Source organism: Scleropages formosus, chromosome 17 (genome assembly GCF_900964775.1).
Source record: "Scleropages formosus chromosome 17, fSclFor1.1, whole genome shotgun sequence".
In the NCBI taxonomy this organism is placed as follows: Eukaryota; Metazoa; Chordata; class Actinopteri; order Osteoglossiformes; family Osteoglossidae; genus Scleropages; species Scleropages formosus.
Genome location: NC_041822.1, coordinates 18,120,651 through 18,133,311, shown reverse-complemented (window position 1 = coordinate 18,133,311; position 12,661 = coordinate 18,120,651). Strand labels below are relative to the sequence as shown.

At 49.2% G+C, this 12,661-nt stretch overlaps 1 protein-coding gene across 1 annotated transcript in view; it reads right to left on the bottom strand.

Annotated features, from left to right (window-relative positions):
* Window positions 1–1,074: 1,074 nt before the first annotated feature.
* Window positions 1,075–12,661, bottom strand: part of grid2 (glutamate receptor, ionotropic, delta 2) — a 351,265-nt gene continuing 339,678 nt past the window's right edge. Inside the window, exons 16-17 of the mRNA XM_029259349.1 lie at window positions 11,862–12,102; window positions 1,075–2,393 (exon numbers count right to left, since the gene is read on the bottom strand). Coding sequence (XP_029115182.1) covers window positions 1,962–2,393; window positions 11,862–12,102 — 673 coding nt within the window. The 3' untranslated portion in view covers window positions 1,075–1,961. The remainder of the gene's footprint in view (window positions 2,394–11,861; window positions 12,103–12,661) is intronic.

Genomic DNA, 12,661 nt, shown 5'->3' with positions numbered 1-12,661 from the left:
GTACATTGTAATCAGTTGAAAATTGTCACATAATCCTGTATGTTCTATGTATGAAATTAAAAATGTTACAGGCATAGCAAGTTGTGCATGCGGCTTTTTAAGAACTTGCCTCCTTATTTGTCAAGGAACCAATGAAACAGAAGAAAGACCCAATGAACAGCTTTCTGTGGGAGGGAACTGGGAGAAAACTGACAGTGATGTCGGATGGCGGCTAAATCAACACTAGGCTTATATGGTACCCTTTAAAAACTCCAAACAAAATTAGCATTGACATGTAAAACACACATTTTAATAATGCTCCTTTGTTTATACTAAATAAATTTTAAATGTTGGCTGTTTCCTATTGTCATTCGATAGCCAAAGCTTAAGAAATAAACATCTAGAAGGCTTGCATCAAACACTGTTGCTGTTCTCTACGCACAACATTGGCAATTTAGTCTTAAGATAACAAACTGAAAGCTCATTCTAAACAACTAACATTATTAAATATTAATACAGTGTTAGTGAAAAGGTTTGGTATATTTTCCTCCTCAAAATGTGTTTTTATTATCTTTTAAACTGCATCTTAATGGCCTTGTTTAAACAGTTGGCACTTTTAAAAAAGTTAGATAAACATTGCCCTAAACATTTACGAAATTAAACTGAAAGACATTTCAAAAAGAAGTTCCTAAAAGTCTGCGGTCACCTCCCTGTTTCGGATGACGTGGCATTGGCTGTAATGCAGTGGATTGGCTCGCTGTGGAACGACCGAGGCCGGACGGGTTCGAGGAAAAACTTCTTGGCCAATTGTTTGCCAAAATTCTGCTTGATTGATCCATCCTTTCCCTTAGTCCTGCCTTGGAACTGCAATGCAGTGGTCAATTGCTGGCAACCTGAAAATGACTTATGACGACCCTGTTGTCATAAACTTCAAAATAAACCTGAAATAAAGCTGTCATGACCACACAGGATTCATATGAGAATGACAGGATAAGCTCTCCATTTTTCATTTTAAAACCCGAAGAGAAAAACAAGAAGACAATTGAGCACAATGTTTTTTTTTTTTTTTTTTTTTTGTTTTTTTTTTTTTTGTTTAACTTTCTGACCAAACACATTCCACGCATTAATAGTTGTTAAATTTAAAACAAATGTAATTAAAGACACACAGCAGCCTCAGCCACAGTTCTAGTCCTCTTGTAGCCGTTCGTTTGTTTTTTTTTTTTTGACTCGTCTTTGTCTTTTCTGTTTCGGTCCCGTATCACCTTTGTGTCAGTGTTTCACTCTGAGCTCTCGTCTCGAAATAACCAGCACCATTCGCATAAGTGTCAGAGTTACATACAATCACATCCTGGTCTGAGGGCACTGCTACAGTGCAGTAGAATCGAGTGACCACTTCATGGTCTCCTGGCGCTAACCATGAGGCCCTGCCCTTGACCGTGCTTCAGGCTTTTCTATCAAGCCAAGGGGTGGTGTTCCACTGTACCGGTAAATTTGGCAATGCGCTCGAGGCGTTGCCGCTCAACACCCGAACGCCGAAGGAGAAAGCAGGTTCCGACAAGGAGAAGGGCAGAACCGATGAGATCACCGACGTGACGCTCGAGTTATTGCAGCTGCAGGGACGAGTAGGGAATCGAGCCCAGAACTCCTCTCTCCCACAAAGTGGCTGTTTCGACGTGTCATCCGCGCCCGTCCCTCGCCTTGTCCAGAGAGCCGTCCCCAAACAGCGCAAAATAAAAAGAGGGAAAAAAGGCGATCCCCTCCGTGTCAAAAATCTCTCTCCACACGACGACGACGACGATTAAGCGAAAGTTAAGCGCTCTTCCTGGTTCCGGAAGGAACGACCGAGCCCAGTCTGGCCGAACAAAAAAAAAAAAGCAAAGCGAAAACAAGGAGAAGGGAAAGCGATTCCTATGTACACATATCTCTGTCGTTTGTGTGTTTCCGCCGCGATCCTCTTGCCCCTCCCTCCCCAGGGCCGGTGCTCAAATGGATGTGCCCCGGTCCGGGTCGTTGCCGTAGCTGAAGTTCGGCGCTGGGGTTGGCTGGTAGGGGATCGTGGACATTGTCTTGATAGGGCTGCGGAAGAAACCGCCGTTGGGGGCTCGCTGCCGGAACCCTCCCCCCCCAGTCCGGTGGTCCGGCGCTCCCCCGAAGGCGAAGCCGGCGGCCGCCTTGGCGGAGAGGCTGCGGCTCAGTGTCTGGATCTGCTCCGGGATGAAGGTGGTGGTGGTGATGTGTGTGTTGCGGAAGTCGCTGATTTGCTCCAGGGCTTGGCGTGCAGCGGGAAGCGAGTCCATGTCCAGGGGGGTCAGGTCAATAGAGGAGGCGGAGAACTGCTTGTGGGGGCTGTCGTCCTCCGTGCACAGGCTGTTCACCCTCCGGTGAAGGTGCTCCAGGTCAATCTCTTTGTCATCCTGCCAGGACGAAGGGGCAGGGAGGGGTGAGAGTGGAGACAAATAGAAGGGGTGGATACGGGAGGATGGGGAAGAGGGGCAAGTTGTTATAGTGGGACGCAGGTCGGTCGGTCGGTAAAGAGGGGGGCATTGAATGGGGTAAATGGCGGGAGAGCAGGTTCCATGTGGATGGGCATTGGCGGTGGCCGGGTGAGCATGAGGAAAGAGAGGAAAGGGACAAAGAAGCTCAGATCAAGCTGTGGTGAGGAGGACACGATGCGCGCACGCACACACAGACAGACAGACAGACAGACAGACAGCGGCTGATCCCTGCTGGCACCGAATGCGACCCGCGGGCAGCAGCTCTGAGCCAAATGCGGCTAACGCACTCCACCACATACACTGGGCAAGGGACTTACAAGAGTAAGTGGAAACATCGTTCCCAGTGTCTGTCTGTCTGTCTGTCTGCCTGCAGCTCTTTCACTGTATCGGTTTAAAACACAGGGTGACGACACAGCACGCTGTATATGGAAACAGTGTGCTTTAACTGCTCTAATATACTACAGCACGTACACATTTAAATATGTGCAAATGGTTACATTTAATGCACATGTAGATGCACAAGTAAGGAAGCCATCGTTAGATTTTAACTTTAGCGGCACTGCGTGCAGATGGAGCGTCGCATATTATCGAGCCCTTTGTGTCACTCAAGGCCATTGCTATATTACAGGAAAATTTCTAAACGAGCAGAATAATGTTTTGTGACATATTTCCATATTTCTCCGAGACATTAGCAGAGGATCATGGTGAGAGAGGGGGCTGTTTCTCATGCTTGTGCCGGTGGGGTTTCGGGAAGGACACGTTTCTGTCGTGTTCGTTGGAGGGGAGAAGGAAATTGCCGGAACCCACGCCGCAGGTGCATGGAAGCCGCTGAGTACGAGGTGGGGGTGGTGTGTCTAGGGGAGTGGCCGTGGGAGTGGGTGGGGCCTGAGGGCGGGGTTTCAGGTCAGGAAGCATCACCGTGGTAACAGAAGTGCAGGGGGTGGTGCTCTCTCTCTCTCTCTCTCTCTCTCTCTCTCTCGCTCTCTCTCAGAGGGGGAGGGGACAGGACAGCTTGTTGGCCAAGGGGACCTAGCCTCACGTAACATAAAGGGGGGATGGGCAGAGAAGAGAAGTGAAGGAGGCGGAAAGAGAATGAGAAGACGCAAACCATTTGGTTAAGAAGTAATGACTGACGACAAGCCTTTTTTTGCGTGTTTCAATGTAGAATTAAACACATCGAAATAAAGTTTATGGCTGGAACATTTTAACTATGGGATGCCAAGAGATGAATCTGTTTTATGGCCAGCTCAGTTAAGAATGCCATGAGTCCTTTGAAAATTGCCCTGAATACATCAAGCGCCAACATTTTGAGATGGAAAAAAAGAGATGCTTGGTGCTTCTTCTTGTATTGTACACACAGAACGGAAATGTCCTTTCGAATGTCTGAGTAACCGCGTCAGCTGCTCGCTGCACAGTACCGGAGAGGCTCAGCAGTCCTAAGCGGATCTGATGCAGCCATCAACCCAAAGGTTCACCCTCCCCAAAGATGGGACCTGCGAGGTTTGAAGACACCTCTGGTGGGATGCCTCCCCCACCAAGTTGGCCCTGCTGTCTGCCCTAAGGACCACCATCACCTCCTGGTTCATAAGAATGGCCCCGGCATCCCAGTACCAGCGGAGAGACCCTGGCACTACTCTTACTGCGCGGCCTCAGCACGGTCTTGAACCCGGCTCGGCCCGCCCCCACATCTGTCCAGCTGAAGTGTCTAAGAACAAAAAGGAAAGCAGCAGGCAGTAGCGCATCCATCGAGATTTGAGGAAAACAAGCAAGATGCCAAAGAAAACAAGTGTTCTTTTCAACGGGGTTCCTCCAGGACCATGCTCATTACATCCATTTCCAGGGCAGAAGCAGCACCCAGTGGGCTGCTGACCAGACTAGCTGAGAATGTTTTTTTGCACGCCGTCGCTGTCAGATCCTTGCAGCCACCGACTGCTCCGAGACCTGCCTCCCGCGGTCACACAAAGGGTGTGCTCAGCACTTTAAAGTGCCGCCTCATCCTTCGCACACATCTCTGTAAGGGTGCAAAGTGCTCAGGGCCCAGCGAACAGCGCCCATTACCGCACAGAGGAGCGGACCGCGACCCCAGAGCCATCGGGCAGGCCAGAGAAAGAGACCGACGGCACATCGTTTTCTCCCATTTGAGAAATGATCCAAATGAACAAGGGGAGCAGACATTTTCTCCCCACTTTCATAATACCAGGGCTGCCGCACATCTTTGGCTCTTTCTTCCAAAAAGCCCATGTTGCACATAAGGTCAGCAACCACAGTGACCTTAGCAACTGTCTTGCACTCATCCTCATTCTGTCCAAGAGGAAATGGACTTTCTTTGTGTACTCAGCCACCCTTGGGGGAGAAAAACAGCAGGGACACAAGGAAAAGAGTGCTTTGCTGCAGGCACAAGCAAGCATTATCACCATGCTGTCACAACTATTAGGTGCACTAATTCTCCATTCATAGCAGGGTATTAGAGTCCGAAGGTCATAGGTCAACAGCACAGTACGGTGTTTATTATGCTGAGTTACTTAGCTGAAGGTCAGGCAAAAGGACAGTTTGCTGATGACTTTAACTTATTCTTCCATTTATAAACTATTTTATTTTTGCTGCCCTATGCATGTAGATGTAAATGTGTAGAGGCAGGGGGTCTCTTCCCGGAGAACAGGAATCACTTGTCTTGTGTTCAAGGAGAAGCGGCTTGTTCTGAGTTCCTGTGATGACCGATGTGGTGTGTGTGATGTATGGATGAGTGGCCCAGTGTGAGTAGTGTATCTAGCAGTGTAAGTCTTCAGGTCTCTGGTTTCCTCCCACAGTCCAAAGACATGCTGTTCAGGTTCCCCCATAGTGTGTGAGTGACAGAGAGCGAGAGTGTGTGTGTTCCACTGATGTATGGATGAGTGACCCAGTGTAAGTAGTGTATCTAGCAGTGGAAGTCTTCAGGTGCTCTGGTTTCCTCCCATACTCTGAAGACATGCTGTTCAGGTTCACCGATAGTGTGTGAGTGACAGAGAGCGAGAGTGTGTGTGTTCCACTGATGTATGGATAAGTGACCCAGTGTGAGTAGTGTATCTAGCAGTGTAAGTCACCGCGGTGAATAAGGTGTGTGGGCTCATAACACTACATAGAGTTCGCTTGGAAGTCGATTTGGAGAAAAGCATCTGCTGAATAAATAAATGCAATGTAATGTAAAAGTAATGACCGGTACGTGAATGATCCACTTGCAAGGAAGTTGGTGATGTGCAGTAATGTGCAGGAGTCCCTGGAATGGGGCTCTGCTGGGTTTGTGAAATTCTGCTCTAACAGAACATGCCGGAATGACAGATGAATAGTGCTTCAGTGAATTGCCTCCCGCATCTTGTGCTCTGTCTCGGAGGCAGAAGTTTAAAAAGGTATTTCACCTCTACGGACCGAAAAGCTTTTCACTCCCAAGGTCCCCGTTCTCACCCACAAGCTGCTGTCTGGGCAGGTCATTTGCATATAAATACTTTTCACATTAGCAGGGAGGCAGAGTTCGCCTCTGGCTGGCCTATATAAAATCTTACCAAGGCCTGGCTGTGGCAATTTAAAGGACTCCAGCTGCGAGAACCTGAAGGACCTCGCGTGGAGGTGCACACTTACCTAGAGGGAAAATCAGATCTTTTTTGCTTTCCTTCTCTAATGCATTAATTGAGCCTAAACGTAACACATAAGTGAAAAGATGGAAAAACAACACAGACATCAGTTGCCCTCTGTGAGATGAAGAGGGCAAATAATTTACATGAAATGAGACAGAATGAGACGGTTGCGTCTGGTCTGAAAAAGACAACCCTCTGTGACATCGCAGTGTCTTCTCCATCATGAGAGACCCTTCGCAAGGGCCACCGATGACTGGAGGGGGGCACTCTCACTGCTCTTCTATGTCGGCATATTAATGCGTTTAAAATAAGAGGAGAAAACGCATATGTACTCTTAACATGCCTTATTCTGCTGTCACGGTTGACAGCCGTTTCTGTTCTTTATTTGCAGGGTAAAGGATGGCACAGGGGGTGGAGCACGGAGCGGAGCACGGAGTGGAGCATGAGGCGCGGCGTAAACACGTCTGAGAGGTTTGACAGCACGAGGCAGCGAGAAAGTACGGGTAGGAACAGGCTGCATTCAAACATATATGCTTTGAGTCTGAGTCACGAAACTGCGAGAAGGAGGCAGGGGAGAGAGAGAGAGACAGAGCAGGCCATGTGGAAGGAAGGAGAACAGGCTTTGGAAGAGGAGGAAATGTGCAGAGGTTACAGCATAATCAGCACACAGAGCTGTGTTGTAGGTCAGAGGAGCCAGATACCTGGAAAGGTGAGATGGAAAAATGGCATTGTGCATTGTTCTCCCACGCCCGCTTTTACCCACATCCTCAACACAGAGTACTTATCTACAAAACAAAACAAGGAACGAGAACCGTTCAGCCAGGAGACAGCATTTCACACGTCCTGTTGACAGCATCAACCATTCTGGAGCTCAGGCAGTGAATAAAAGAGACAGAGACAGATTTTGAACCACCCGCCTACCCTGCCCTCCCCTGCCCTTCCCTCTATCACACTGTGGAGACCGAAGGAGGCGAGACCCAAGTAGGATTGCTGGACATTGTCCCTGGGAAAGAAATAACATCTGAGACACTGGAGCATTGGGCATCCTGTGCAGACTGGCAGGATCCCCACAATTTGCTCCAGAATGCGAGTCCTATCTTCTCCTCAGAGGGTCTGGCAGGTGGGCTGGTACAAAAATAGCTTTGTTCGGCTGGCAGAAAAGGCATATGGACCAGAAGAGGCATTTTCTACAGGGTAATGGCCATTCATTATATTATATGTTTGGTCAACACGCACATTTACGCAGACATATAATGCAGATCACACTTTTTAAAAAAAAAAAAAAAAAAAACTGTGTTGTGTGAAGAATATTTCAGCGGGCAGCTCTGGGGATTCGAACCTCCGACTGTATGCAAACAAGGCAGCCGTTTAACACCTATACCACCTGCTGTCCCATATGAAGTGTGCTGTCCTGCTTTGATGCTTTGCAGCCAAACGCAACAAAAAATCTTAAAATTAAAATGCCGTGGCGAAGGCGGAGCATTTGCAGGGGTTAGCGAGCGAGACGAAGGGCCGCAGTGCAGGAGGTGGACACAGATGCACGCCGGGCTTCCAAGTGGGCGGGTGGGTGGAGCTGAACAGGCAGCGGGTGCAGCGCTGTGCTGGGGGGATGGGAGCACAATCTGCCTGATAGATGGGAACAGACACCTCCAGCCAAAAGCTCCAGGTGCCACATGTAGTGAGCAGCGAGTGCCTAGAGAAGCATTCCGAAGCCCGCTGGGTCCGGAGGAACGAGAGGGGATGTGAACTCAGGTCCACCGTGTTTTTAACAGTGGAATGAATGGTGGTCCTTCAGTAATAATAATAATAATAATAATAATAATAATAAAAAAAAAATCACCTTGATCCCCAGTAACGTATCTGGACAGCAAGGCTGGAGCAGGGTTCTCAGAGCAGTGTTTGTACAGTTATAGTAAATAGTGTAATAATGTTGTGATCAAACTCCCTCAGAGGGGTGGGGGGCGGACGACGGCTTGCGTTGGTTGTGATCGGTTCCATCTCCCCAGCTCATTTACGGTGTAATTGTTCACGCATCGTAACTCCATAAGCATCCCCAGATACAACCTTTATTCAGTCACTACTCTGGCATTGTACTTGCTTATTCGTGTACCTTATTTTTTAAAAAAAATTGGCAGGAGGGTATCGGGATTTGTCTATCCTCTGTTTTATGCACCTACTTGAACATTGAACCTCGGTGCAGCAAGTGGTAGGGAACAAACTAGGTTCGCTTGAGACTTTCATATCTGCAGCTATATCTCCTTTTCTTAATGTAATGCATAAATTGTACTTTCGCTGAGATGTACGTCGCTTTGGACAAACGCGTCTGCTAAATGAATAAATGTAAATGATTACAGAGCATATTCGCCCGCTGCCATAGGCCCGGCGTGACCGCAGCCTACAGCGACCACGGTCAGGGTTACGCCCATAGCAGGAGAGTGACCAGCCTTCCTGTCCGCTTGATACGCTGACCTTACAACTGTTGACTAACTTCCTGACCTGTCTTGCAGCCCACACTCCTGTCACAAGGGCACAAATCTGAGGGCTCTGCTGAAAGATGTCATTTTCTGTAAAGCGTCGAAGGGATCTGCAGATTACATCACCTCATTATTATTTATTCATTTAGCTGATGCTTTTCTCCAAGGTGACTTGCAGCGTTAGGTTTGTACAGTAAGCTTCTTACACTGATTTATCCATTTAGACAGCTGGTCAGTTTTTATTGGCGCAATGCAGGCTAAAGTACTTTGCTTAAGGACACTGCAGCAGGAGCTGGGATTCGAACCTTGTGCCTTTGCTCGAAAGGCAGCTGGCGTAACCACTAACCTACCGCCTGCGACAGCTGGTGAGAGTTATCACCTTCGGATCCAAAGGTCGCAGGTTCGATCCCCACGTCCAGCTGTAGTACCCTTGAGCAAGGCGCTTACCCTGAATTGCTCCAGTAAAATTACCCAGCTGTATAAAAGGCTGAATAATTGTAAGCTTGTAATTGTAACCCTAACATTGTAAGTCACTTTGGAGAAAAGCATCAGCTGAATGAATAAATGTAAATTTACAGTAGTTGTTCCGCAGCTAAAGTAACACCTGTTATTCCATAGCGCCTGTAGTGCTCTAATGACGAATGGTGCTGCAAGTACTGCGGCAACGACAAGTATTGCTAACATTACCATGACTGCAGTGGGGTAAACGCTGCCACAAACATTAATTTTATAAACAGGCTGTGTTGTGAAAATGTAATGTACCAAGAAGACCCTTTCCTTGCGCTCTTCTGCACCTCGTCTAAAGCGCACCGATACAGCACCGTACGTCTGGGCCCTGGTAACAACACACCCCTGTGTTAATGCACATTAACACCACAATATTAGCGCTGCTTTATCGGTAATGACATATACGTGACACTTGGCCTCCTGAGCGAGACAGCCAGCTGAATTAATGCGCTAATACGACTCAAGTATTGCGGTACCGCTCTTCAGGTGTGACTTCTGCCGCTGCAGCGGAAATGACCCCCGATGTGCCTCCCTGCGGTCCGACAAACTCTTAATCGTTAATGAAGACGGGGCGGTGCTCTTAGGTGAGGTACGCAGCCGAACGGTGCGCGTGGGGGGTGGTCGTGCTGACAGATAAAAGCTGCTGAGATCGCGGGGGGTGAAAGGAGTTATGTGGCCGAACCATCCGCTGGTCACTGATCAAAAGCACTTTGAGCTTCTTGCAGTTGGGTGATGAAACGGTCAGTTGGAACACACTTGTTCAAATGAGTCTCGCTCCACCGCTGGGGTCCGGTTCGATCGTTCATTCATGGAAGGTGGGGAGTGGGGCGGACTATGGAGGGGGCAGGGAGGCCAGCGGACATGGGATGCTCCATGGGGTCCAGCAACATGAGAGTCATGGCAGTGGAACGGTAATGGAAGGAACGCGGGCAGCGGCTGCTCTGGGTGACCTCACGCCGGCGTGCTTTGTTTGCATTTGCATCGAAGGAAGGGCTTTTCAGGAGAGCGCTTGGCTGGGTGTCGTCGAGATGAAAGTCCTCGACGCTGGATTGTGGGCCTGCGAGGTGGCGCACCAGCCTGGACGCAGGCGGGGGGGATGGCTCTGACAGTTCCTACCTTAATGTCCATAAGCCCCTGTTGGAGCCTTGACGGTAGCTGGAAGGGGAAACCGCGGACTAACTGCCCTCACCTGCACGTGCCTAAGTGGATTCCGATGAGCTCGTATATTGGGCCGAATAAGGCATTCAGTCGTCACATTTAAATAGTTTCTAATTGAATTTTAATGTGAAAATGTTGATAAATGGGGGGCGCGGTGGCGCAGTGGGTTGGACCAGGTCCTGCTTTCCAGTGGGTCTGGGGTTCGAGTCCCGCTTGGGGCGCCTTGCGACGGACTGGCGTCCCATCCTGGGTATGTCCCCTCCCCCTCCGGCCCTACGCCCTATGTTGCCGGGTAGGCTCCGGTTTCCCGCGACCCCGTATGGGACAAGCGGTTCAGAAAATGTGTGTGTGTGTGTGTGTGTGTGTGTGTGTGTGTGTTGATAAATGACAAAACATACATTCATATTTATTTTCCTAGATTTTAAGGGACCTGCAAAGAATTTGCAGTGCTTTGCTTTGATATTCGCATTAATTTTTCACATTTATTTATATCCAGGCCTTTATAGGTCTTCATAGCTCTATAGTGAGACTATGTGATAGGACGGTGTTTATCGCTTTCTACGAGACGTACGTCGCTTTGGAGAAAAGCGTCCGTTAAATGAATAAACGTAAATGTATTGGGTCTTTCTGCGATATCGGCACAAAGAACAAAGGCACCGCTCTAGTTTCTTTTTGTTTTTTGTGATTCTCACTCTAGCTGCCGTTGTAATATCGAAAGCGATCGGTGTTTGTTTAAAAAGAGAAAGCTCTCAGGTGTCGGTGTTGGTGACCTTGGCAGGTCCATCCACACACCTGTAAAGCGGAGTACTGCAATGGGCCGCACCGTGTGCTGCCACCTCCTGGCCAACGAAAGTAATGTCGGATAATGTCTGTGGAGTTCTTGAGTTGCCGATTAATTAGCGGGCGAGAAGATGGACTTCCGCTGGGCAGCGGCATAATCCGCCGCAGCTTTCAAAGATCGCTTCTTCCTCTCCTCCTCCGCTGCCGTGCGACGGCGGAACTGCAGCCGCCACCAATAACGGAACAATTTAAGGGCATTTGTTACAGCCAAGTGGAGTTTGAATCCAAGAGGCACGAATTGCTTTTCCTGGACCAGGTCACTGCTGGTTATGGTCATGTGTCCTGACCAAGCATTTAATAACCGAATGTGATAAATAGTACAGTTTTAATTGCCTGTACTGTTTCATATGTGTCTTCTGCTTTGCCGAACTCTCGAGACGAGGAGAGGCAGGGTGTCCGAGGACTCGGCCGATCTTCTTTTTGGGGTCGGTCAAGTTCGCGGCACATAGTGAAGTGAAAGGCTTTTCATATGCAAGTACTTTTTTTAACCACTGTAGCGGTGTGCGTCACTTTGGAGAAGAGCCTCTGCTAAGTGAATAAAATGTAAATGCGAATGCAGGCCAGGAATGTGCTTTTACTACAGTGCCTTGCCCACCACTTTACACCGCGGTAAAATTATACCGTCTGCTTTTGAAGTGCTGCCGTTTACGATGTGCTCGCCTTCATTTGTTTTCCACGGTCCTCATCCGTGCCTCCCGGTGTGTCGCGTGGGCGTAGCCGCGCACCGCTGCGCCCCGCCCCTTTCCACGCGCTCCGCCCACAAGCCCTCCCGCCAGGCCCCACCCAGCCCCGGCCCTCACCTCCTTGGAGGGCACCCGTGAGCCCTTCCGTCGGGTCCACCAGGTCTCCACCATGGCGATGAGGCAGGAAAGCACAACGCCGGCCGCCAGCACGCAGAAGACGCCGGCAAAGCTGTGTATGTCCAGGGCGCTGGTGCGGTGCCGCGTCTGCACCGCAGAGTACAGGTCGCACGGGCTGTCTCGCGGCCACCACTTCAGCTTCAGGATGTCCATGTCCCCGTTCTGTTGCAGCTCCAGAATCCTGCACAGGGATCGCTCACTTAGCTGACACGTTCACCCAAAGAGAACTCTCCACTTCGCGCAGCTGCGCAGCTGCGCAGGTGCTTACGTCACCCAGGTGCACTTCTCGGTTCTAGGTCTTAATCCGGCAGCCTACAGGGTACAAGGTCCTGTCCTCAAGTGCTCTCCTATCCACTACAGCCACTTAATACCGTTTGGATTAATATTTTACAAAATTTAAATTAGTCGCTGATTGGAATACACCGTCAAAAATTGTGCAAATATTTCAAAGTCGTTTAAATTTTAAATAGCACATTCCTGGCTGTATCTGCTTAAAGGACAACTGAGGTCTTTACTGCGGTCTTTTTTCGCGGTTGACCATTCCGCTGCCTTATAATTAGCCGCCGGACAAGGTAGAAAAATTAACTCGACGAAACATTTGACAAACGTTGTGGACGTAGCCCCGATTTCAGTCATTCCGTGGCTCCGAAGCAGCTCACAGATTTTTTTATCATTTACTACATGTAGATAACTGTTAATTCTAGTAGCTCACTGAACGGGGGGGGGGGGCAACGGTGCAC